The sequence below is a fragment of the Phalaenopsis equestris genome, unplaced genomic scaffold (assembly GCF_001263595.1).
Source record: "Phalaenopsis equestris unplaced genomic scaffold, ASM126359v1 Scaffold000877, whole genome shotgun sequence".
NCBI classification, from domain to species: Eukaryota; Viridiplantae; Streptophyta; class Magnoliopsida; order Asparagales; family Orchidaceae; genus Phalaenopsis; species Phalaenopsis equestris.
Window position 1 is genome coordinate 845245 of NW_018165317.1, and position 22903 is coordinate 868147.

A 22903-nucleotide genomic window follows, 5' to 3' on the forward strand; every position below is an offset into this window, starting at 1 on the left:
TTGATAAATGTTATAAAATATACCGCCGGCAAAGCTAAGGATTCCGAATCTGGATTCTTAGAATGAGAAGAGCGACCTGACGGACCACGTGGTTGCCTTTGAATCATCGGTTGGAGTTCTATAGTTTGATGACACTATGAAGTGTCGACTCTTCCTGACCAAGCTAAAGGAGGTTGAGTTTTGGTCGTTCAACAGCTTGTCAGATGGGATCATCCCATCCTTCTACAAATTTATAAAACTCTTATTGGTGCATTTCACCAATGTGCAGGAGCCGAAGAAGGATATTGAGACCCTTCTCCAGATCAGGTAGGGAGAGAATGAAAGCCTACGAGCCTACATCGCTCACTTCAAGAAGGAAATGCTGGATGTAAAAAACTTAGATCCACTCATCTTCTAGACTGCTCTGAAGCAGGGAATCCACAACTAATGATTCATGTATGACTTGAACTTACTCAAACCAAGATCTTTTATTGAAGTATTGGAATTAGCCAACGACCATATTACCTCCGAGGAGGACTGTTGGCATCAATTTTTTATTTCACTTGTGTATGGTGTCCACATTATTAGCTCATGCTGATTCATTACTCATTCGTAGTGTATCGTAGCATAAGACACTCATTTGAAATTTTCTAGTTCGGGGCATAAAGACAAGGTTCTTAATGATTCAACCTTACCCGGGAGAATACACCATTGGAAGAACTCATTCAGAACATGAGGCATGCCTAATGTCCATTCTGGTGTTTAGAGACCATAATGCATCCATTCAGAGCCTCCCTAAGGTTAAGCGAAGTCATGAAGCCCTCTTATGCGTGCTACGAGAAAATTAGGTTTAAAAGCCTTACCTGCGTCGTAGTATAGAGAGCTCATTGATCAATGAATAAGCAAAATACTCTTTTTTTTAAGTTAGGGAATCATAATTTACTCACATGTGGTCTCCCATAGCTTTCAGATCGAGAAAACCTTATGTCGGACGTTTCATGCGAAAATAACATTTTTGAGGCTAGATCAATGCCAAGGCACCTGCCTCATGCACCTAGGCGCCCAAAAAAACCTCTAAGGCTTAAAACTTTAGGGGAGGTCAATTTTGAGCAATTTTTGTCACATGGGCACTGATCCACTTCCTGAACGCGGTTTTTCTCATTTTTGGGGCCAATTTGACCCCGGTGCACTCCCTAGGCAGTAAAAAAGTGGGATCTCTTTGGCTGATATGAAGATATGCATGGGGGAGATAAAAAGAGGCTCATGATACCTCTTTTAAAATCTTTTAGGTGGCATCACGAGGTCACTTTTAGCAAAATAGGAGGGAAATTTTGAGTGTGGCTTGTTTTAATGTTGGCTTGAGTTGATTTCCCTCTCATCCTCCATCATCCACACTTAATATCCTCCTCACTTCAGATTTTTGGGGTTGGACTTGAGAGAGCACTTGGAGACTTGAGAGCTTGGAGCAAGAAAGGAAAACTTCATCTTCCACTTGGAGAAAGCTTCTTGGCGGGAACAAGAAAGGAAGGCACTTCACCTTCCTCAATGAGAGAAGTCGAGAGAGTTGGTCATATTTCAACTTCTTCATCTTCTTCACCTTTCTCCGTCTTCTTTGGCGACTTATTCCTTCTCCAGTGAATTCTCCATGAAGAATGGATAGGAGAGCTTCATCCTAGCTTGAGGAAAGGGGGACTCCGACGAGCTCATGTTATATTGGAAGAGGAGAGTGTCATACTACGTTGGAGAAAAATTTCTGGAGATCTCTCCGACGATGAGAACTTCCTCATTACTTTGGGGAAGGACTTGAGCGGGCTTCTCTCCTACTATTAGGAGAACTTCATCCGAGACGCAAGCTTGGGATGTCATTCAACCACCGCGGTCTTGAGATTCTCTAAAGTCCTTTGCATACTCTTTCTTAGCCAACACTAGGATGTTTGCAGAGAATGTTAGGTTTGTGTTTTTAATTTCCTAGAGGAACCCCTCGGTTAAAAAGCACATTTTTTGTCAAATCCTTTGTGAATTTGAGTGACTTCTCGTTATAAATCATACATCTAAATCCTAATGGGTCAAAATCCTAATTTCATATGACTTTGGCGCTTCCAACCTTCCTTGAAGGGTTGGAATAATTGGATCTTGAAGAATGGGAAAACTTTGTTGCTAGCCCATTCTACAAGATCGTAGAGGGGTTGTAAGACAGAAAAAAACTTTGTAATAAGTCAATCCTACAAACAAAGGACTTTCCAATGAGAAATCAGAGGGTGAAGTCTTCTAAATTCCTCTCCAAAGGCGGAGGTGGCTATGTCGCATATCCAAAAGCTAAAATCCTAGCTGCCTATGTGAGAGTGTTAGTCGAGTTTGACTCGCTATTGATTGTAATCAATTATATCATGCTATGTTGTACGTCATGATGGGTGTGTATTGCATCTTAAACTTTTCATTATATGTTTGTATGCTCGTGGGGTTTGGTCGCCGACGCAAGGCAGGTATGACCGACCACTCAACATCATTCGACTCAATTGATCGTCCGTCACCAGAAAATTTAATTATTCGAATGATACCGGTTGAGCCGGTCATACACCTCTTGGCTGTTCAGTTATACGTATGCCTTTTATATAGTGTCGCAATGAGTTTGGTCGTCTACGTTGGGCAAATTGGTCGGCCGATACTAATCTCTCTAACCATATGCCTATTGATTAGCCAACTGTGTGGGATTTATATGTTGTATTTCTCATACAACACTTTGCCTCGACAAATCGTCCCAACCCGGTCAACATTACACTTCTAGCCGACCGACTGCCCTGTCCCAAACGACATTACACTTCGGTCCGACCTTGTGGTGACCCTGTCAAAGTTATACTTACCCAAAGACTTACCCTGAGTACGTAGATGTTAATTCAGACACATTCTTATTAGATTGTGTGTTATGTTATGATTTAGGATGCTGTGTAGTCTTTTTTTATGTCCTGACTATGGTTTTTTGCAAATTTGATTGCCTAGCCAGGCATCACCTTTTGTGCTTTTGGTGTGCTTGCATGTTTGATATGCATTTGTAATATTTTAGATCGGTCTTCTTGCAGGAAGTCATGCCTAAAATACGCACCACAAATGTAATATGAATGTAGCAATTTGAATGCTCTTTTTTTTTTCTGCAGACGCTGCTTAGCTCCTCCCTCCAGACATGACTCGTATGTGTTGCATGTTTGTTTATTTTCCAACTAACATTGCTTTCATGTAGGTCAAGTTCCTTTTTTACTTTTCCTATGTACATTTTAAAGTCCTTAGAAGAGTCAATATTAGAAATAAAGTATGGGCACAGTTTTTTAGGTGCCAAGAGAGCATAACCATTGGATGGGATCAGGAGCATCTTGTACGTGCCCCGTACATTAATTCTAAATCTCATTGATGTATAGAATTAGGACCAAGAGTGTACTTATGCAGATTATGACGACATTTTCCTTTTTTTAGGGTATGTCACTGACTCAACAACACCAATCTATTGATATATATGTACGGTAACTTTTTTTGAACTCGTGAAGCTCCATTTGCCCAACTTCGAGCTCCGGCCCCTGTGGCCCATGTCCTCATCGCAATTCACAACTATAGACTGCATTGTTCTCAACTAATGCAACTTCCAACTCTGGCCCTCACATCATAGCAGCATCATCACAGTTCACCACAACGACCTATATGATTGGCTGCGTCCTACGTGGTCCACAACTCGTGTAGCTTCCGACTTCAGCCCTCATGGCCTACTAACGTAATCATAAATCACAAACATAATATGTGTAGTTTATAGGTCGTGTTGTTCCCAACTCCTGCCACTGAGGCCTATGGATGTCATTGAGCTCACCACTACAACCTACGTGGAGCACAACTTCCGACTCCGACCGTCGGTCTACTGATGTCATCACAGCTCACCACTATGACCTATGTAGCACACAACTTGTGCAACTTCGACTCTGGCCCTTCATCATAGCTCACCACTGTGATCTACGTGACAAACTATAACCTACGTGGTTCACAGCTCGTGTAGCTCAAGACCCGGTCCTCGCGGTCTGCATATGTCATCACAACTCACCACTACAACCTACATGACCAATACAACTTGCATGGTCCACAATTTATGCAACTTCCGACTCTAACTCCCTCGACCTACAAATATCATCATAATTCACCACTAATGCCTACGTAACCAACTACGACCTATGTGGTTCGTAGCTTGTGCATCTCTCAAGCCAGGTCCTCACGACCTATGGACGTTGTCACAACTCAATATTACAACATTCACAACTAATGCAACTACCAACTCCGACACCTGCGGTCTACAAATATCATCGCAACTCCCCACTACAGACCATGTGAGCAATGGCGACTTTCACTGCTCATAACTCTTGCAACTTCCTGCCACGCCATGTGTGGTCGAACAACGCTTTCGAAACAACCATTTGTGGCCACATGACTTTCAAGTACAACTTATATGACAAGGCAATGCTACTACCACCATGTACAACATTCACGACGGGCTACTATCTTTATAACAATCGATTGTGACTCTTACAACCTACTATCAACAAAAACTACATTCATTATAGTCAGACCATGATAATTATCGATGAACCACTATTGTACATTTACAATACTCATATTTGTAACTCCATCTCCCCTATTTAAGGATGAGTGAACATGCGCACTCGCCATTCACAGTGAACAATAAACTAGCTAAACCATGTGAGTTTATTAACTTTTCTGAATTTTTCACGTAAAAACTTATCACATATCATTATTCTTACTCCTCTCTTTAGGCACCTACGTGTGTGTTGAGTTTTCATTGAATATTAAGACACTAAAAATATAATACTACCGTTATGAATTTTCTGACATACATCAAATATATTATTTTATCTAAGAATATATTTATGAACATAAGTAAACAAATTAAAATATAAATAAATAAGAACCGTAAATTAGGATTCAAATAAACTAAAATGTTTTTATTTTATTATGCGCCAAATTGCCAAACTCTCTCTCTTAGAAATACTATCGGAAGTCTAGATTTCTACAAAGTTTCAAGCTTTCTTCTCTCGTCCACCGTTAGATCAAACGCAGCAGATCGAACCGTCCGCATTAAAACATCCGTGCCGTTGATTGGCTTCTGGATTTTGGCTTCAAGCTGGCGACGAAGCTGAGCTCTTCTATGGTGGCGCCCGCTCCATCGCCGTGGCGCTTTCTCAGCCTCCTGCGTATCTCAATTTTACCCGCAACCATTTCCCTTCCTGTTTTCTCTCTCATGAAATTATTGCTTTAATCTGTGAATATATTCTGCTATTATTTGTTTTGGGATGGATCTTAGTCTGGTGAATCGTATCCCTATCAGAACGCGCTGTTCCAAGAACGATTATCGATCGGGGAAGAAGGATAGCAATGGCAAAGGTAGGTTTCTGCAACCCTAAAAAAATCTATGTTTCTTGTTTTAATTAGTTTGAAAATTTTCAGATTCTTGGTGTTCATGGGATTAATTCATTCGTTGATGCAGTAATGATTATTTATTTAGATTTTTTTTCATGGCGAATTACTAAAAAAAATCCAATTCTGTGCATCGCTGACAGCTTGATTTAGGCGCGGCGTCTATCTTTTGTGGTCTCTGGTATTGGAATGCTAGCTTATTTTGGGGCATTTACATACAGACCATTCAATTCCTATGTATTTACATGTCTAACGCCAAAACTTCATTTTTTACATCTATACCACCCAAATCTTTTATATCTCATCTTAAGTGTCACCATTTTAACTTGTTTAATTGTTATATATGTAAATACGTAAGAATTGATTGGTATGAATGTAAATATTCATTCTTTGAATTATTCAATCTCAATGTATGCCAATGCTTTTATGCATGTATGAATGAATGCAGAAACAACTATCATGATTCAAAGTTCAAACATTGAGCTTATGCTTTTAGGCCAAATATTTATAGATTTTGATCTGATATTTTTTTGGGCTGGTTGTATGGCTACTTGCTAAGATTCATGCTCCTACAAAATAGATCAAAGATGCCAAGCAAGATCGACTAGATTTAGTAGAATAAGTATTCAATGCTTTGGAAGTTGTTTGAGACACAATTCACATATTTAGATTTGTTCGACTCAAGGTAAGCTTGAATGATTGAATTGCATGGTTGCATGACTTGTCGACAATGGAATTATTCATAAAAACCATTCGAGAGAGCTTGAAAAGATCTATTACCTTTTCTTGACTCAAGTCATAGTGCTCAATATGCTTTTGCTAAAGAACTTCTATGGAATCAATTATGAGCAAAGCGAGGCATACATCGACTTTCTTATTGAAATCCACGATCCAGAAGATTACGTGTTCTTTAATCACTAAGTGAGACATGCTCTATCTGATAAGGCAAATTTCACACATCCTATGTGATTACATACTTTCTAATCATAGGCTGCATACAACAACAACAACAACAAAGCCTTAATCCCACTACGTGGGGTTGGCTACATGAATCCTTTTTCTCCATTGCGTCCTATTTAGTGTCATATTTTCATTCAGTTCTAGTAAATTAAGATCTTTTTTTTTAATACAATAATTAAGATCTTTTTTAATACAATAAGCCCAAGTATTCCTTGGTCTACCTCTGCCTTTCTTAACACAAGTTGAATCTAAAACATCCACTCTTCTAATCAGATAATAAGATGGTCGACGTTTAATGTGACCAAACCATCTAAGACGACTTTCTCTAATTTTGTCCGTCACAGGAGCTACACCAACTTTATCACGGATATATTCATTTCACATTTTGTCTCTAAGTGTAAAGCAAATCACAGATTGCATGATAATATTTTTTTTTAACATTTTGAGCAAATGACTCATCGTTATAAAAAAAAAGAGAAATTGAAAATCAAGAGGAGTCACGAGGTTGCTCAACAAATCTTTTAGATTTGTTACTACTGTTCAAGCTCTGCTGATGCTAAGTTGGATCAATTAGTGCCTAATTTATTAGATTGTTGACCTGCATAAGTTATTGCTATTGTTGAAAGTGAACTTGAAGAGTTTGTTAGCTTCTCAGTCATCCTAAGCATGCCGCTATATTTGACGAAGCAACGAATTCACTGGTTCTCAAGAAATCAAGTGATACACGAAGGGGTTTCAAATGATGACCTAAGATGAAGTTCTTTCAGTTTGAGAAAAAGGATCAAATATTGCGTGACAGATGTACTATCATCCTTAGTGTCAATTATCATGATCTCGAAGGAGCCATTTTCTCTAAAATTTATGGTCCCCGCAACCTGAATCCTATAAGAAGTTTACCAATCAGATTGATAACTTGGTCAATTTCAAGGTTGCAATGACCCCCACTCAATATCCGATGTTATATGTTATAATTTCATAGTTGAACATACAGACACAACCCTTTGTTTTATTTAAAAGATGCATCTATCGTTTGGGCATCACATTTTTAAATGAGCTTTATAAACATCTCATTATGCAATTCTCGAGCTCCAAAAAGCTTCACTAAACTTACAAACTTGTCCTCTACCACAAGCAAAGGGGAGTACCCTCAAACCAATATCATGAGATTCAGGAGTACGAGTTTTCAAATCTAAATCCTTTAATCGATAAGGTGGTCCTCATCTAGGGCCTTAGAGACAAGTGCATCATTGTCAATGGGTTCATTTGAGATTTGGCGTTCTAAGATGTTATAATCCTCTAATGCTTTAGTTCTTATCGAGAAGATAGTGGAGCAGATTGAGTAAAATAGTGGAATAGAAATTTCTTAGACTATACCGTAAGAAGATACCTGGCTGGGATGGAAGTCATTTGAAATTTTTTTGCCTTAAGCTAGGCTGTGTCATTAGCCAACAACATCATGTCTTTGATCCATCATTGCAAGTATTTTTTATTGTTGGAAAAGATTTGATCTCGTTGGAGAAGAGTGACATGAACAAATTCTTTCTCAACCATAACAACTGTGACCACATACAATTGCCAACACCTTAAATCATTAATCATGAATTTTATCATGGAGGGTCACTTGAAGGAGTTATTAGTAGAGCTATATTTAGATATGCTGAAAGAGTTGGCCTAAAATAGATCTAGTTGATGGAGGCAAAATAGCTGTTGTATTTATGAAGGTAGGGATTAGAGGCTGCTCTTCAAATGAGTCTGTGAAGGGTCTAGTGTAGGAGCATAAGAGAGCTGAGCCGACTTGCGAATTGGCTCAAACTTCACTTATTGGCAAGATCAAGTCAAATTCATGAAATGGTTGGTGAGCTTGAGATCAAGCTCAGATAACAATTCATTTATTATGTGAGCTCGGGTTTGAACTTGATTCGACTTACGAGTCAGCTCATTAAGGCATTGAATATAAATCCCCAATCCTCACACACTTTTATTCTTTTGTAAATGCTGCTAGTTCTATTGGTGCGTTCTTTAGCAAGCTCTTAGTAGATTTCTTGTTGGTTAATTGACGTTCTCTTTAATTTCTTTTGCATCTTCTCTTATTGGTCTAATCGATGCCTCTCTGTTAAGTTCTTGTTGCGACTCATATGGTTCCATCAATTCTATCTCCCACAATTACTGATTTGGCATCTTATATCGGTACCGTTGATGCCATCTATTGCAAGTTTCCGTCAATGCCATCTCCCCCAAGGCCATGAATTTTGTCAGTGTTATCTCCAGCAAGATCCCATAGAAGCCAGCAAACTCCATTTGTTAGAGTTTTGAGATTTTGGCTCAAGCTTATGAGTTAATCTAGAGTTTATTGTTATTCTGGTGAGCTGAGATTGAGCTCAAGCTTGAGTTCGAGCCAACCATTGGGTAGGCATACCATGTTCAAGTTAGTTGTAACTGAAGCTTAACTTGGCTCGTTTACACCCTTAGTACGATATATGAAGATCACTTTAAAATGCTTTATAACAACTTATACTTTTCTTCATTGACTGTATTTTTTTCATTGCCAGCGATCAACAGTTTTAAAGTTCTTGGGGGCCAACTTTGTAGCTTTTTAAGAGAAATGATCCTAAGTTTTTAAATATATTGGGCCATGCTAGACATGTGAAGCATGATAAATGTCTGTTTCTTCACAGTCTACTACTTTGCATTTGAGAGAAAAATCTTTGGGATTTAGAGGGTTCTCTAATTTGGTTTCCTAGCAAGAACTGAGAAACTGAATCATTTCTGCTCTTCCAGTGTTTTGGGTGACAACCGGTGTTAAGAGAAGATTGTCTTCACTATTCTAATGCTTTATCTTCATAAAATACAATTTTTTTGCTAAACACTCCTAAATGGTTACCATGCCGTTGAATCATCATACTATCTTATAGTGAAGCTCCCAACCTCACTCACTAGTCCCGCTGTTTGAGATAAATTCAACTAACCAACATATGTTTTTCGAATAGCATTTGAGCCTCGACATTTAAAATACCCCAAATTAGCTCTTAGACTTTGGTAGATTTCAATAGTTCATCGAAGTCTAGGTGAACGAAGAGAATTTTACTACATATTTTTGTATAGACTGTTTGCTCAAAGGTAACTTTAGAATTGATCCAAATTAATTTTTATAAAATAATGTTGATGATTTAAAATTGGAGCCATCTGAGATGTCGTGGATGGATTTGGGCATTTTCTTTAATTGTCTAAATTTTTGTTGGGAATGAGCAGCTCGAAATAAAGATGAATGTGTTGATTATGAAATGAGGCAGCATATGAAAATAAAGGTGAATGAGCTGCTCGAAGCTTGGTTCATTCAAGAAGTCTGATAATTTGATTAATTATCGAATGCTGTAATGATCAAGAAGTAAAACAATAATTGATAGTATGCATTGATATTTTGAATTTGAACTAGGCCCCCCAAACGTACTACCTATTAGATATCTTAATAAGCTCTGTTGCATGTTATCCCACGATCAACTTTTGCAACCAAGATGCACTTGGCTTATAATAGAAGTCTAGCTTTATGGCTAGTAATGAAAATTATTGATATTGAGTCTTGTTATTTGGTTTGAAGAGCACGAGAACAACTTATCAGAGACTTATAGATTATGTTTTAAAAATTGAAAGAGATAGAATTATTAAATCATACATTGAGGATCTAATGGTAAAGAACAAGAGCTCAATTGAGGGTCTGTTTGGGGCAGCTGTTGATTATTTATAATCTGCTATGATAATCTGATAATCTGCAGATTATCAAAATAAGCTGACTAGTTGTTTGAGACAGCTTATTCAGAATAACTTACTGTGAGTTGTTGTCAGATAAATGACTATTCTGCCCCTTTTTGGTTAAATTGTTTTTAACAGAAATAATATGAGAACAGAAGTATATAATACAAAACTCAGAAATCATCATAGATCAGCTCGAAAGATAACATACAATGCTCACACTTTCGTGAGTATCAGAAGAAAAAAAAAACAATTGTCAGATTCTGAAAAAAAAAACAACAAAAAGACATGCAAACGAAAATAAAGAAGACTTGGTGGATCAGCTGCAATAGATAGCATCTGTGTTTGACTCCCTCAAAGCAGTCATCTCAGCCACACCCTCAGCGTCATGAACCCCAAATTTGTTAGAGTCAATCTCATCCTCATGGACTGAAGACCCAACCACAAATGCTGATGGTTCTTCAAAGACATTCAGTTCATCAGCCATACTAAAACTAAAGTCCGTATCTGAACGTGAAGAATATCGTCAGATGAAGTTATGAAGTGACATTGTTGCCACTACAATATGAATATGCTTCTAAAATGGATACGACGACATATCACGTAAGATGACATATTTCTTCTTCTAAACCCCAAACGTTCTTTCAATTATCCCGCGTAAAGAGGAGTGACGTTTGTTAAACATTTCTTTCCTGCCACAGATGGTGTCACTTGCTCGTCACTTGCTCGCTCAAAATGCTCGCTCAAAATCAGAAATATGTATTTAGTGTCTGGATATGACTTCAGGTAGCCTCTCTGCATAGGATATCTGATACACAAAAAATATGTGCATTTTTAGACTCATATTTTATACTCATTTTGGTGATATTGCACTTTAATGGAAGATATTTTTATGTTTTCTTGCAGGTTGTTGAATTTTAGGAGTTGTAACAAAAATGAAGCAAAAATGATGAAATTTGGAGTAAAAATGAAGAAATTGAAAATTTGTTTAGCGCCGACAATGCTAGAAACAGCGCCGACGACGCCGTTTGACAGAGACCAGCGAATTAAATTTTGGAACACTGGCACCGACGGCGCCAGAATGGGAGCTGACGGCGCCAATGTTGGTTCAGCCCCTTTCTCTAGAAGATTCGATGAATTCAGACGCTTTTTGAAGAGTTTTTGGAGGCACCTATGGAAGAACCGACTGTAGGCTTTATTTGGGGCCAAAATTGATAAGAAAAGTGACTGTTCCTGACATCTCATCGCCCCAATTCAACCTTCTACGCATCACACATTCTTTCATTTTTCATTCCACAATCATTTAGAGTCCATTGTTCTTATAATTTAGAGTTTTATGGTGAGATTAAGTGTGAACTCTTCTCTAAGAGTGTTGGAGAAGGAGAAAAGCGAGATATTTATTCTTCCTATATTTCCTAGAATAGGCTACAAGAGATTTGCTTTGAGAAAGAGTTTCAGATAAGTGTTTGTTTATTAGTGTTGTATGAATTTTCTTTTATATATGAAATTTGTGTTTTGTTGTATCTTTCTTATGAAGTTTGAATAGTTTACTTTATTTTTCTCCCTACTCTGAGATATGGTGAAATGAAGAGATAATATGGATGTGTCAATATTAAAATATAAAATAAATTGTGATGATTTTTCAACTCCGAACTTAATTTACTTTTCGATCTGACTAATTGAATTGTTAAAATATATTATGAAATATATGATCCGGGAAATAGAGAATGAGTTCTACAACAGAGTGAGGATCACATTTGATTCCATAAAAGAGAATTTCGTTCATGAAATTAAGTGCAAATAAAATTAAGTGCAAATATCATGAAATTAAGTGCAAATAAATAGAAAAATTTACTTTGTTGGGTGCAGAATTGGAGAATTTTTAGAGTGACATGGTCTTAGTGTTTAAAAATTTCTCCTTAGAGTGACATGGTCTTAGTGTTTAAAAATTAAGCGAGAGTTAGCCTTCAGGTGAATGAAAGTGGGAGCTCTGGAGTGGGAGCCAGTATTCTCCTAGCATAGCCACAGATTTGGGGACTAAACCTGAGATTAGCCAATGATTTTCTATAACACTGTATCAGAGTAGAGAATTAAAACTGTTCCTATTTGACACAATACATATTAAAACCATTTATCTCATTTCATTTTACCAAAATCTCATTATAGTCAGAAATGTTTTTTCACATAAGAAATCTTCATCACATAAACATAGTTTAATAGTTACTATTTAAACTTTGTATTTCAATTTTGTTATTAGTTAAATAATTTAGTTCTGATAATATCTCAACATTCGAAATTAGTGACAATAATTTTGTTTTGACTTTCTGTGAATTTCCTAATAAATTTATCATTTTAAATTTAAATCTTCCCCGTGGGATCGATATTTGGGTTTTAAATAGAAAGTCATTTATTACTTGATAACTATACGGATACTTGCGTATAATCCCAACATTAATTGCTTAAATTTCTGATTCATAAAATATTGCATCAAGCTTTTGACACCGTTGCATAGTGAAGTCAATTATTTAATTTTTACACAACTATATTTCACTTGGGATCAATATCCAACATTGACCAAATAATATTTCTCTGTTATGAAATACACTGTTAATGACAAATAATACATATAACTAGTATGTTTACAAATTAAATCATACCTGAAGGCGGGTGAGGAAAACACTGTGATATATTCCTAGTTGTATAGGAAAAAATCTGAATGTCATACACACTCCCTTCTCAGTCTGCAATGACAAAAGTGAAATACATGTTGAAGTCACATATCGTCATGACATTTCGAGTAGTTGAACCACTACGACCAATGTACGCCACCTTGTCCTGGCTGGGTAGCGGACATCGACGTGAGTACCGTCAATTGCACATATACAGTTCTGTTTTACAACGTTAGAAAAAACATAATTTTGGAAGTAACGTAAAGAAATCAATAGTTACCTTGAAATAAGGCATGTAACGGAGATTGTTGGCAATTTCCCCTGGAGTACTAGCAAATGATGGATCATCTGGTTTAACGATTTGAGCTGCCAAGCTAACGAGTGCCTGTATGCCTTTGGAGAAGTAATGACTTATTGTTTCCGATGAATGCCGAAACCTTTCCATAGCACCTCAAATAGATTCATTCTGTGACAGAATGTATATTGCTATGGCCAATACCTCTCTTCTCGTCGTTCTAGAAGAACCTTGGAGGTCGAGATTCAGAGATAACTCGTTCAGGAGATCCATAAAAATAAATACACTGATTCGAAATATGTTGCTGAATCTTATTGGATGTCTAGAAAGCATTTCATCTACCCATTTATCCCCAATAAAACTAGACGTCATAAGGGGTATACGAACATCGCTGAATCGGTATACTCCAACAACAATATTGTAATAGCTGCAGCCCATGCTATTCTTTTACAGCTATAGTGGCCTATAAAAGAAAAACATAAAACTAAGTGTTTTTGAGATGAGAATTCTTAGGTGGATGAGTGACTTAACACTTAGAGAGAAAATGTGAAACAAATGCATCTGTGAAACTGTTGGTGTAGCTTCAGTGGAAGACATGATTAGAGAGAGCAGTCTCAGATGGTTCGATCGCATTAATTGTCGACCATCTGAAGATCATGTTAGGAGAGTGGATGTTTTAGATGTTACTTGTTAATAAATGTAGAGGTAGACTTAAAATTACTTTGGCATATTGTATAAAAAATGATCTTAATTTATTAAAATTAAATGAAAATATGACACTCAATAGATCACAATAGAGAAAAAAGATTCATGCAGCTGTCCCCACTTAACGAGATAAAGGCTTGTTATTTTTGTTGTTGCAAATTGGCAAAATATGCACACAACTATTCACCTTTTCCTCACATGTACATCATTAACACAAGTACGTCATTGAATTTCTTTCAATTTTTTTGATATGTTTGTTTCTTAAATCATATTTTCCATCTATGATATATTAAAAATATTAATTTCGTGATGTATTCACATTTCCTCATGATAGATAATATGTTTTGTGATACACCTCTACCTTTTAAAATATTTGCAATCAGAAAACATGACATAAGGCTGATTTTTGGTAGATGCGTGCATTCAGTCGATTCCGCTGTATTGGTTGACGGATTTATTACACTAATTGAACCAAATTAAATTATAGGCAAAGTTTTGTTGAATCTTGAATTCTCTGTGAACTCTTACCACCCAGATTTGTATATTTTGGAAGAGAAGATAATAGAGAGGAGCAAGAGAACAATAGAGAGAGAAGCTTTGAAATTTTATTAATTGAGAAAATGATGAATAGTGTAGTGTTCGTTACTTCCTGAGTGTTAATTTTGACACTATTTATAAGTTTGAGTTGGTATTCACTAGACTACATAAGGGTCTACATTTAATGTAAGAACTGAAACTTACCTTTTCTTTCTCCCTATTTCCCCTATTATTGCACCATTGATGTCTTTCCTAACTTACTCACAGCCTCATTGACCTCCCAAAATGCGATTATTTCTTTTCCTTCCTCCCGCGCTCATCTGCCGCCTTCCCAATCAGCTCGATCACATCGCCTCTCTGTTCTATTAAAGTCGAGCTTGGGCTAGGGTATGAACAACTCCCTCTTGCAGACCTCTACCAAAGCCCTTTGATCTCCCTTCTCTCTTCATCTCTCCCTATTTCGCTCAAAACCAAATACTTCGTGATAGCACCCCATGCGATACTGTCATGGTTGGAGCTAACAGAGAATGAAACGACAGGATCACAACTTACGGAATCTGCCGAAACTCCCTCCTACCGTTCGCGCCTACTCGAAACCGTCAAGGAAGGTAACACTTGCTTTCCTCCCTCTCGCGCAATACAACTTCTCTAAATCTCGATTAAGGGCAGAGGAGGAACGAGATTTAAGAAACAAAGGATTAAAAGATATTTTTTGTTGGTTATTATGTTTCCTTGGTAAAATTTATTCTGAAATTTATTTTTTCTCCTTATCAAAATATATCAAAACTAAGATATTTTTTAATTATTAGTTCAAGTTTAATTAGGTTCATAAGTTTTTATTGTTAGTAATAATAATAATAATAATTATAATAATAAAAATAATGAAGTAAGAAAAATAATGATTGTAATAATAATCATGATAATGAACGTCAATTAGATTATACCCAAGTAATAATTGCATGGTTAATCTTACCTCCTAATTGATGTAGGATCGATAGCCGAATAATTGAATTCAAAAGTATCATGTTTGCCGTCTTGAGGTAACTGTTGATAAACGTACCCTTTCTAGTTATGGGTGTTATCCTTGCTAATGATATTAGATTTCTAGCAAATTTTTGGGTGTGATTTGTACCTTTCAAATCTTGTTCACATCATTGCAGTAGTTTTCACTTTTTCTCATAATGACCTTAATGGGTAATTAGCCTTGTTTTATTTTGCTCGGCCTCATGTTTTGTTGTTCAACCTTCATAATTTTAATATTTATTATTTATTTCATATATTTGATGTGGCAAATTTCATTAATTCGGTTTCATAGTTTTTATGAAGATTGATGTATATTTTGTAGTTGTATTCTCGTGTTGATTGTGATGCATGGAATATAACTAATATTATAATATATTATGTAGGTATTAAACCCTTTTGCTATGACTAGCCTGACCGATGGATTCTTCAGAGATGTCCACCTTTCCTTGTTTCAGGGTGTCGTAATAAACTGACCACACACACGCACACACACGTATGGATGTATCGAAATTATATACTATCAGGTAGTGTGAAATAAATGATTATTCATATAGGGACCATAACACCTGTTATTGTAACATGTAAATACCTCAAAAAGTGCATGGGTTCAAGTAATTTTTATTCGTGATCAGAAGCATTTTATAGTCCTTACAAATTCGTTTATACACATAATAAATTGTCCATATTTATTGGTCATAATATATGCCTCATTTTTGTTACTGTTTATGCTTTAATAAATAATAGTTATTTACTGAATTAAATTTTTAAACTCACCCATTGATATTTTCATATAATAGGTTTTATCCTTTCACTTATCAGGTCATCTATATTGGAACATACTTCTTATATTTAGATTTTTTTTTATTTATTTTTTCAGTTTCGTATGATTTATTGTATTTTCTTTATGGGTTATTTCCTTATTTTCATTTTAGTTTCTTTCAGTTGTATGGTCTCCTTATTTTTGAAATAAAATTTTGATTTATTTTTATTTCTTTTTATTATTACTTGCATATTAATTTTCTTCTAAGAATATAAAATATGTTCAATTCTCTTCATCATGTCTTGTGTTGCCGAGGTGTATCGCCTTCCGGACCCGAGGTGTGACATTTAAGTTTTATCAAACGTAAATGCATATGTATTGTGTGGTATGCTTGTAAATTTCCCCGAGTTTTAATTTCCCATCTAGAGGATGAATATGGTTCAACCAACAAATAAGAGACCATACTTCGTGCACAAGTCTTAACAAATTGTGTTCTGATGACATAAAATTGAAAAAAAAAGGGGCATTTACATATAAAGCACACAATTCATACATACTTACATATCTCACACCAAAACTTTCATATTTACACACATAGCATAGTGCTCAAGTCTTTAATATCACATCAAAAATAGCACTATTACATTTTCTTTAAAGTGAAATACACCTTTCCATGCATAAATTCAAAGCACAAAATTACTATATATATATATATATATATGAAAGCTTAGATGTGAGAAATGTAAATACCTAAGAATTGTGCGCTATTAATGTAAATTTCCCTTGAAAATATCATTCAGTAATCTCTATCTTCATACTTCTCAGGTGATGAGTTATCTGTAGATTGGGACAAGGCCTGGTCAAGCTACAGAAAGCAGAAAAAGAAGCCATTTTTCTCCCAGTTCAACTCAGACAAATATGTCAGCTGGAATCCCCGGCGGGGGGGGGGGGGAGTATCCATTTTCGGAAGAGTTCGATCCGATCAAGAGAACCGAGAGGTCCAATCTGACGCCATGGACGAGCCCAAACTTCACCCTGGTTGGAGCCATTATTGTGGTTTCTTTGCTTCTGATTTACACACTCATGGCTCCTCTTAAATAGCTTCATTCTGCTCCAGTCCAGACAACTCATTTTTATGAGTTTTATTGCCAGAAATATCACCAGAAATGTTAATATTTAGTACTTTTGTGTGTCACTGTAATATTACAATGCTGTATATTGGTAATGTATAATTGTAAAAATAGAAATATATGATGTTAATTTCAGTATATATATATATATTTTGCATAATGACTTGATTTTTTGGGTCTGCAATTAGCATTTGTTTGCAGTGGATAAATTGTTATATTTTAGTTTTATTATAACTTCCTTTTTGCTGTTTTTTAAAAATTTTATTGTTAAGTAGGGCCGTTAATGATTCGATTTCGAGCCCAGCTCGGCTCGAAATCAGCTCGTGGCTCATTATATTTGATTTCGAGTCGAGCCTGCCCAAAATTGAATCGAGCTTGATTTGGCTAGAAATAAAAAAGAATAAGCTTAAATTGAGTTATTGGATCCGTTCCATCTTGGAATTTGCTCGATCGGGCTCAAACTTAAAACTAACAAGCTTAAATTGGGTTATTGGATCCATTCCAGCTCGAAATTAGCTTATATTTAATATTATTTAACATCATATGTATAATTTTTAGAAATAAGAAAGCACGAGCTGATCTCAATTCAATTTGAGTTGATTCGAGTATGACTCGAAAAAAAAAAAAATTCAATCCAAAATTTTGACTCACTAATTGCTGAGAGCAGCTTTTTAAAGAAGTGATTTTATAGCACACTAAATTTATAGCTATTTTAATAGGTTATTGTCAATGCTCCAAACAGGCATTGAATCAGTCTGTTCTGTAAATAATTCTGAAGTTTTGTCAAATAGGACTGATAGATCATATTTTAGGAAAAGCCTTGTGTGGTTGAACCGCCTTACGACGGTTCGGATGCAACCACACTGTCTTGTATCGTATCACACGGTGGCCTCATCAGGATTGTCGTTCGAACATGCCGTTGCAACATGTAATAATTTCTTTGAATTTTAGGTGCAACAATGCTCTAAGTTAAAGAGCGAGGGACGAAAATTGCTATACCATATTTAGCAAAAAAAGGGTTAGGAGAATTTGTTTGAGGTTAATTTAATTTATGTTATTATTCTTGCTTTTAAAATTTTTTAGAGAATTTTTTTTACATAATTTATTATTTTTAAATTTTTTATAAATGAATCAATTTATTTTTAGTAAAAACAATCAAAATAATTTTTTGGGAATTTTTGTATTTTCTTAAGAGGGACTATCATGGCCAAATATATTTAAATTCAAATTATTATTTCAAAGTAGCAACATTTACACACATCTCACATTATTTCTATGTATTTGCATATCTAATAACTAAGTTTTAATTTTTACATTTATAACATTTAATTTATCCATATTATTTTTGATATGACCATCAACAAATTTTCATCATCCTCCATGAACTCGATACATAACATGACTTTCGATGTAATTTTTAAGCAACAAGTGTTCAATATTCAAACATTGATAAGAAATCATCCAAACCTTCAATTTCAACAAACTTAAGTCAAATTGATCGGTCCAACAAGACAAATCCAACGATACCAAAATTGGTTCATTCCATGTCAAATCAAATTTCAATCGTCATTAAATTAATTTTGAAAGTTTTTCAGGCATAGTTGGGAGGTCAAACAGATTATGAATCTGACAAGCTTATAGTCAAATTTACTATCTCGATAAGATAACTTGATTTCGACATCTTTAAACTCAAATGTTCATCAAATCCACCTGATCAAGGAGATCTCTCTTGGTGGTATGATGAGAGAAGGCTTTTCAAAATAAAATTAACTAGGACATGATAATTATATGAAAGCCACTACTAGATTTTCAAGAACTTACATAAATACCTCACAATTTCTATGTATTTACGCTTCATACACCGAGAGTTTGATATTTAAATTTATAACACTTCAATGTTATAAATCTATAGAAAACAATCAACAATGATATTCTTGATGTAATTAAAAAAATTTGACTGGCACACATATTATGTGCGGATGAGATAGGTGCAGATTGTCAGTATTCTGATGATATTATGGTAGTATTATTGTTATACAATACTATATCACCAAATACTATAAGAATAACATATATAATAATATTATGATAATATTTGTGATTATATTATTTCAAAATACCGTCATAATATCACCAGAATATCACCATTAATATTTTCCCCTCTAACACTGGAAGTGAATCAATGGGGCCCCCCTCTCCAAGTCAGAACAACATCAGAGCTTCCCACATGCGCCGCCGCCGCCTTAATGCTTCTCCGCTCCCCAAACGCAGCAAAGAGAACCACCTCAAGACTCCTCTCCACATCCTCTTCCCTCCATCTCCCTCCCTCATCCAACTCTCCTTCCCACTTTCTATCTCTGCTACAACAATGCCAGTCCCCTTCCCACATTCGCTGCGCGCACCAACAACTCCTCGCCCGAGGTCTCCTCTCCCTCCCCTCTTCATCATCTCCCTCCTCCCATCAACTGGGCGCTGCCATTGCTGCCTCTTATCTCGCTTCAAGTGCCCTAACCGATGCCGCAACCCTTCTGGAGCACCTCTCTCCCTCTCCAATCCTCTTGTGGAATCTCCTCATCCGAAAGAACGTCCAAAACTGCCATCTTTACACCGCATTCTCCCTCTGTTTCAGGCTGCAGCACGCCGGAGCGAGGCCGGATCAGTACACCTTCCCCTTCGTCCTCAAAGCCTGCGGCGAGCTTCCGTCCTACCGCAGGGGAGCTCTGGTCCACGCTCTCATTTGCCGTACTGGTTTTGAATCCAATGTCTTTGTTTGCAATTCTTTGATCACGATGTACTCGCGCTGTGATGTTTTGGAGAATGCCTGCCAGGTGTTTGATCAAATCACTGAACAGGGGATAGATGATGTTATTTCATGGAACTCCATTGTGGGATCTCATGTGAAGGGAGGCCGTCCTCGGGTCGCCTTGAAGCTGTTTGCAGAGATGGGGAATGGAGTCGGCGATATGGGTTATAAGAGAAGGTCTGATGTTATAAGCTTGGTTAACATACTTCCTGCCTGTGCTGCTTTAAAAGCTCTATTGCAGGCTCGAGAAATTCATGGCTACGCAATGAGAAACGGTCTGTGCAGTGAGATCTTTGTGGCCAACGCAGCCATTGATGTGTATGCGAAGTGTGGAAAGATGGAAGATGCACTGAAAGTTTTTCAATCGCTGGAGAACAGAGATGTTGTTTCATGGAATGCAATGGTTACCGGTTACTCGCAAAATGGCAAATTTGATGAGGCTGTTGAGCTTTTGGACGAGATGAGGAAGCATGAAATAGAATTAAATGTCGTAACTTGGAGCTCATTGATTGCCGGGTATGCTCAGCACGGCCATGGCCATGAAGCTCTTCATGTTTTCAGGCAAATGCAGCTCACTGGTTCTGACCCTAATTCAGTCACCATCATCTCTCTTTTATCAGCTTGTGCTTCTGTGGGAGCTCTGTCTCAGGGAATGGAGGTCCACGCTCATGCTCTCAGAAAAAACCTCATGATTCCAGATGCTGATTATGTTGCAGAACAAGAAGATGGAGAAGAAGAAGAAGAAGATCTCATGGTGCAGAATGGCCTCATAGACATGTATTCAAAGTGCAAGCTTTTCACTTCAGCTCATTCAATTTTCAAATGCATACCACTAACCAGAAGAAATGTGGTAACTTGGACTGCATTAATCGGTGGTTATGCTCAGCACGGAGATCCCAACGAAGCTCTCAAGCTCTTCTCAACCATGTTAATGGCGGCTTCCTCACCCCCCAACGCCTTCACAATCTCATGCGCCCTAATGGCCTCCGCCCGTCTCTCAACCCTGCAATTCGGCCGCGAAATCCACGCTTTCGTCTTCCGCAATCGCTACGAAGCCGATACGCTCTTCGTCAACAACTGCCTCATCGAGATGTACTCAAAATGCGGCCACATTGACGCCGCCCTCAAGGTGTTCGACGGAATGCCCCAGAAAAACTCTGTTTCCTGGACCTCTCTGATGATGGGCTACGGAATGCACGGCAGGGGAGAAGAAGCCATATCGATCTTCGCCGGAATGCAAAGCTCTGGCCTTTCTCCCGACAGCATCACCTTCCTCGTCCTCCTCTACTCCTGCAGCCATTCCGGCATGGTAGACCAAGGTCTCAACTTTTTCAAATCCATGGTCGAGGACCACCATCTGGTTCCCAATTCAGAACACTACGCCTGTCTGATAGACCTCTTAGCCCGCGGCGGCCGGCTGAACGAAGCCTGGGAGAAGATAACCCAAATGCAGACGGAACCTTCCTCCGTCGTCTGGGTCGCCCTGCTCGGAGCTTGCAGAACTCATTCCAATGTCCAGCTCGCCGAACAGGCCTTCAAGAAATTACTAGATTTAAACTACATAAATGACGGAACTTGCACTCTGTTATCAAACATCTACGCGAAAGCAGGGCAATGGCGGAAGGTTGCCGGAATGAGGCTTATGATGAGGAATCATGGAATCAGAAAGAGGCCCGGATGCAGCTGGGTGATGGGGAAGAAGGGGGCGGCCGCCTTCTTCGTGGGCGACAGAACTCATCCGGAATCAAAGGAGATTTATGAATTGCTGGGGAGATTGATGGAGAGAATCAGAGGATTAGGGTTTGTGCCGGAGACCGGCTTTGCTCTGCATGATGTGGATGAGGAAGAGAAGAGCTTTCTGCTGTCGGAGCACAGCGAGAGGCTGGCGGTGGCTTACGGGATTCTGAGTTCTTCGGCGGGAGCTACGATTCGGGTGACGAAGAATCTGAGAGTTTGTGGGGATTGCCACAACGCCATTGCTTACATTTCTAGGGTTGTTGATCGTGAAATTGTGCTTAGGGATTCCAGCCGCTTTCATCATTTCAGGAAGGGGTTTTGTTCCTGCCGGGGTTTTTGGTAGAGCTAGTAGCTAACCCTAGCTCCAGCTCCGATTGAAATGGGATTACATACAAAACACTCGTGTAGCATATCCCGACTTGTTAGTTGACATCTATGGTATAAGACCCTTAAAGTTAGGGGTTCAAATCCCTTATGTTATAATTGGCCTTAAGGAGCTGGTGCTCGAATTTTTAGACACATTAGAGGTGGCTGAAGGCTCATATAATAGCATATGATCTTTCTTTTTTTTTTTTAAAAAAAAAAAAGAGAGTATTAGGATGATTTTTTTAAACCACCGAATTGATGTATTTGTATGTGTCAAGATCAAATTACTGAGAATTTGATAGAAATGAAAAACATGGGTTGAGATTTTACAATGAATTTTGATATTTGAGTGAGAATTTGAAAAAAAAAATAATGAAAGAGAGTCGCTTCGTGCAGTGACAGAACCAACATCTTTTTTAGGAGGGCAAATTGTTTTCCTAGACCCAAGTGGGAGGGGGCTCGGGCAATGAAAAACAAAATGATATTTCAGGAGGGGCAAAATGAATTATTTCAAAAGAGACCAAAAACCAAATTGTTGTCAAGTAAAAATTTGAAATTGGGGGCGTTTGATTTATAAATAACTAAGTTCCATGTGGTCTGCATGTAATTGTCCCTTTTATTAATTTGAAATGGTTTGCACTTAAATATTGTAGCATTTTTGGGGGGCATTTACATCATAACGCTGAATTCTTTTATATTTACATGTCTAAAATAAATTTTAGTTTTTAT

At 37.3% G+C, this 22903-nt stretch overlaps 2 protein-coding genes across 2 annotated transcripts; both read left to right on the forward strand.

The window, feature by feature from the left end:
• Positions 1–5037: 5037 nt before the first annotated feature.
• On the forward strand, positions 5038–17269 carry LOC110032052. Its single transcript, XM_020735563.1, is given in 3 exon segments — positions 5038–5409; positions 16964–17079; positions 17081–17269. Coding segments are annotated over 3 exon segments (366 nt in total). The 5' UTR covers positions 5038–5318; the 3' UTR covers positions 17240–17269.
• Positions 17270–19107: 1838 nt separating this feature from the next.
• On the forward strand, positions 19108–22450 carry LOC110032072 (pentatricopeptide repeat-containing protein At5g16860). Its single transcript, XM_020735584.1, has one exon. The coding sequence runs from the start codon at positions 19515–19517 to the stop codon at positions 22149–22151; it is 2637 nt and encodes an 878-aa protein (XP_020591243.1). The 5' UTR covers positions 19108–19514; the 3' UTR covers positions 22152–22450.
• Positions 22451–22903: the final 453 nt, after the last annotated feature.

What these genes read in the sequence shown, in the direction of transcription:
- LOC110032072 (XM_020735584.1), top strand. Translation starts at nt 19,515, where the DNA reads ATGCTTCTCCGCTCCCCAAACGCAGCAAAGAGAACCACCTCAAGACTC.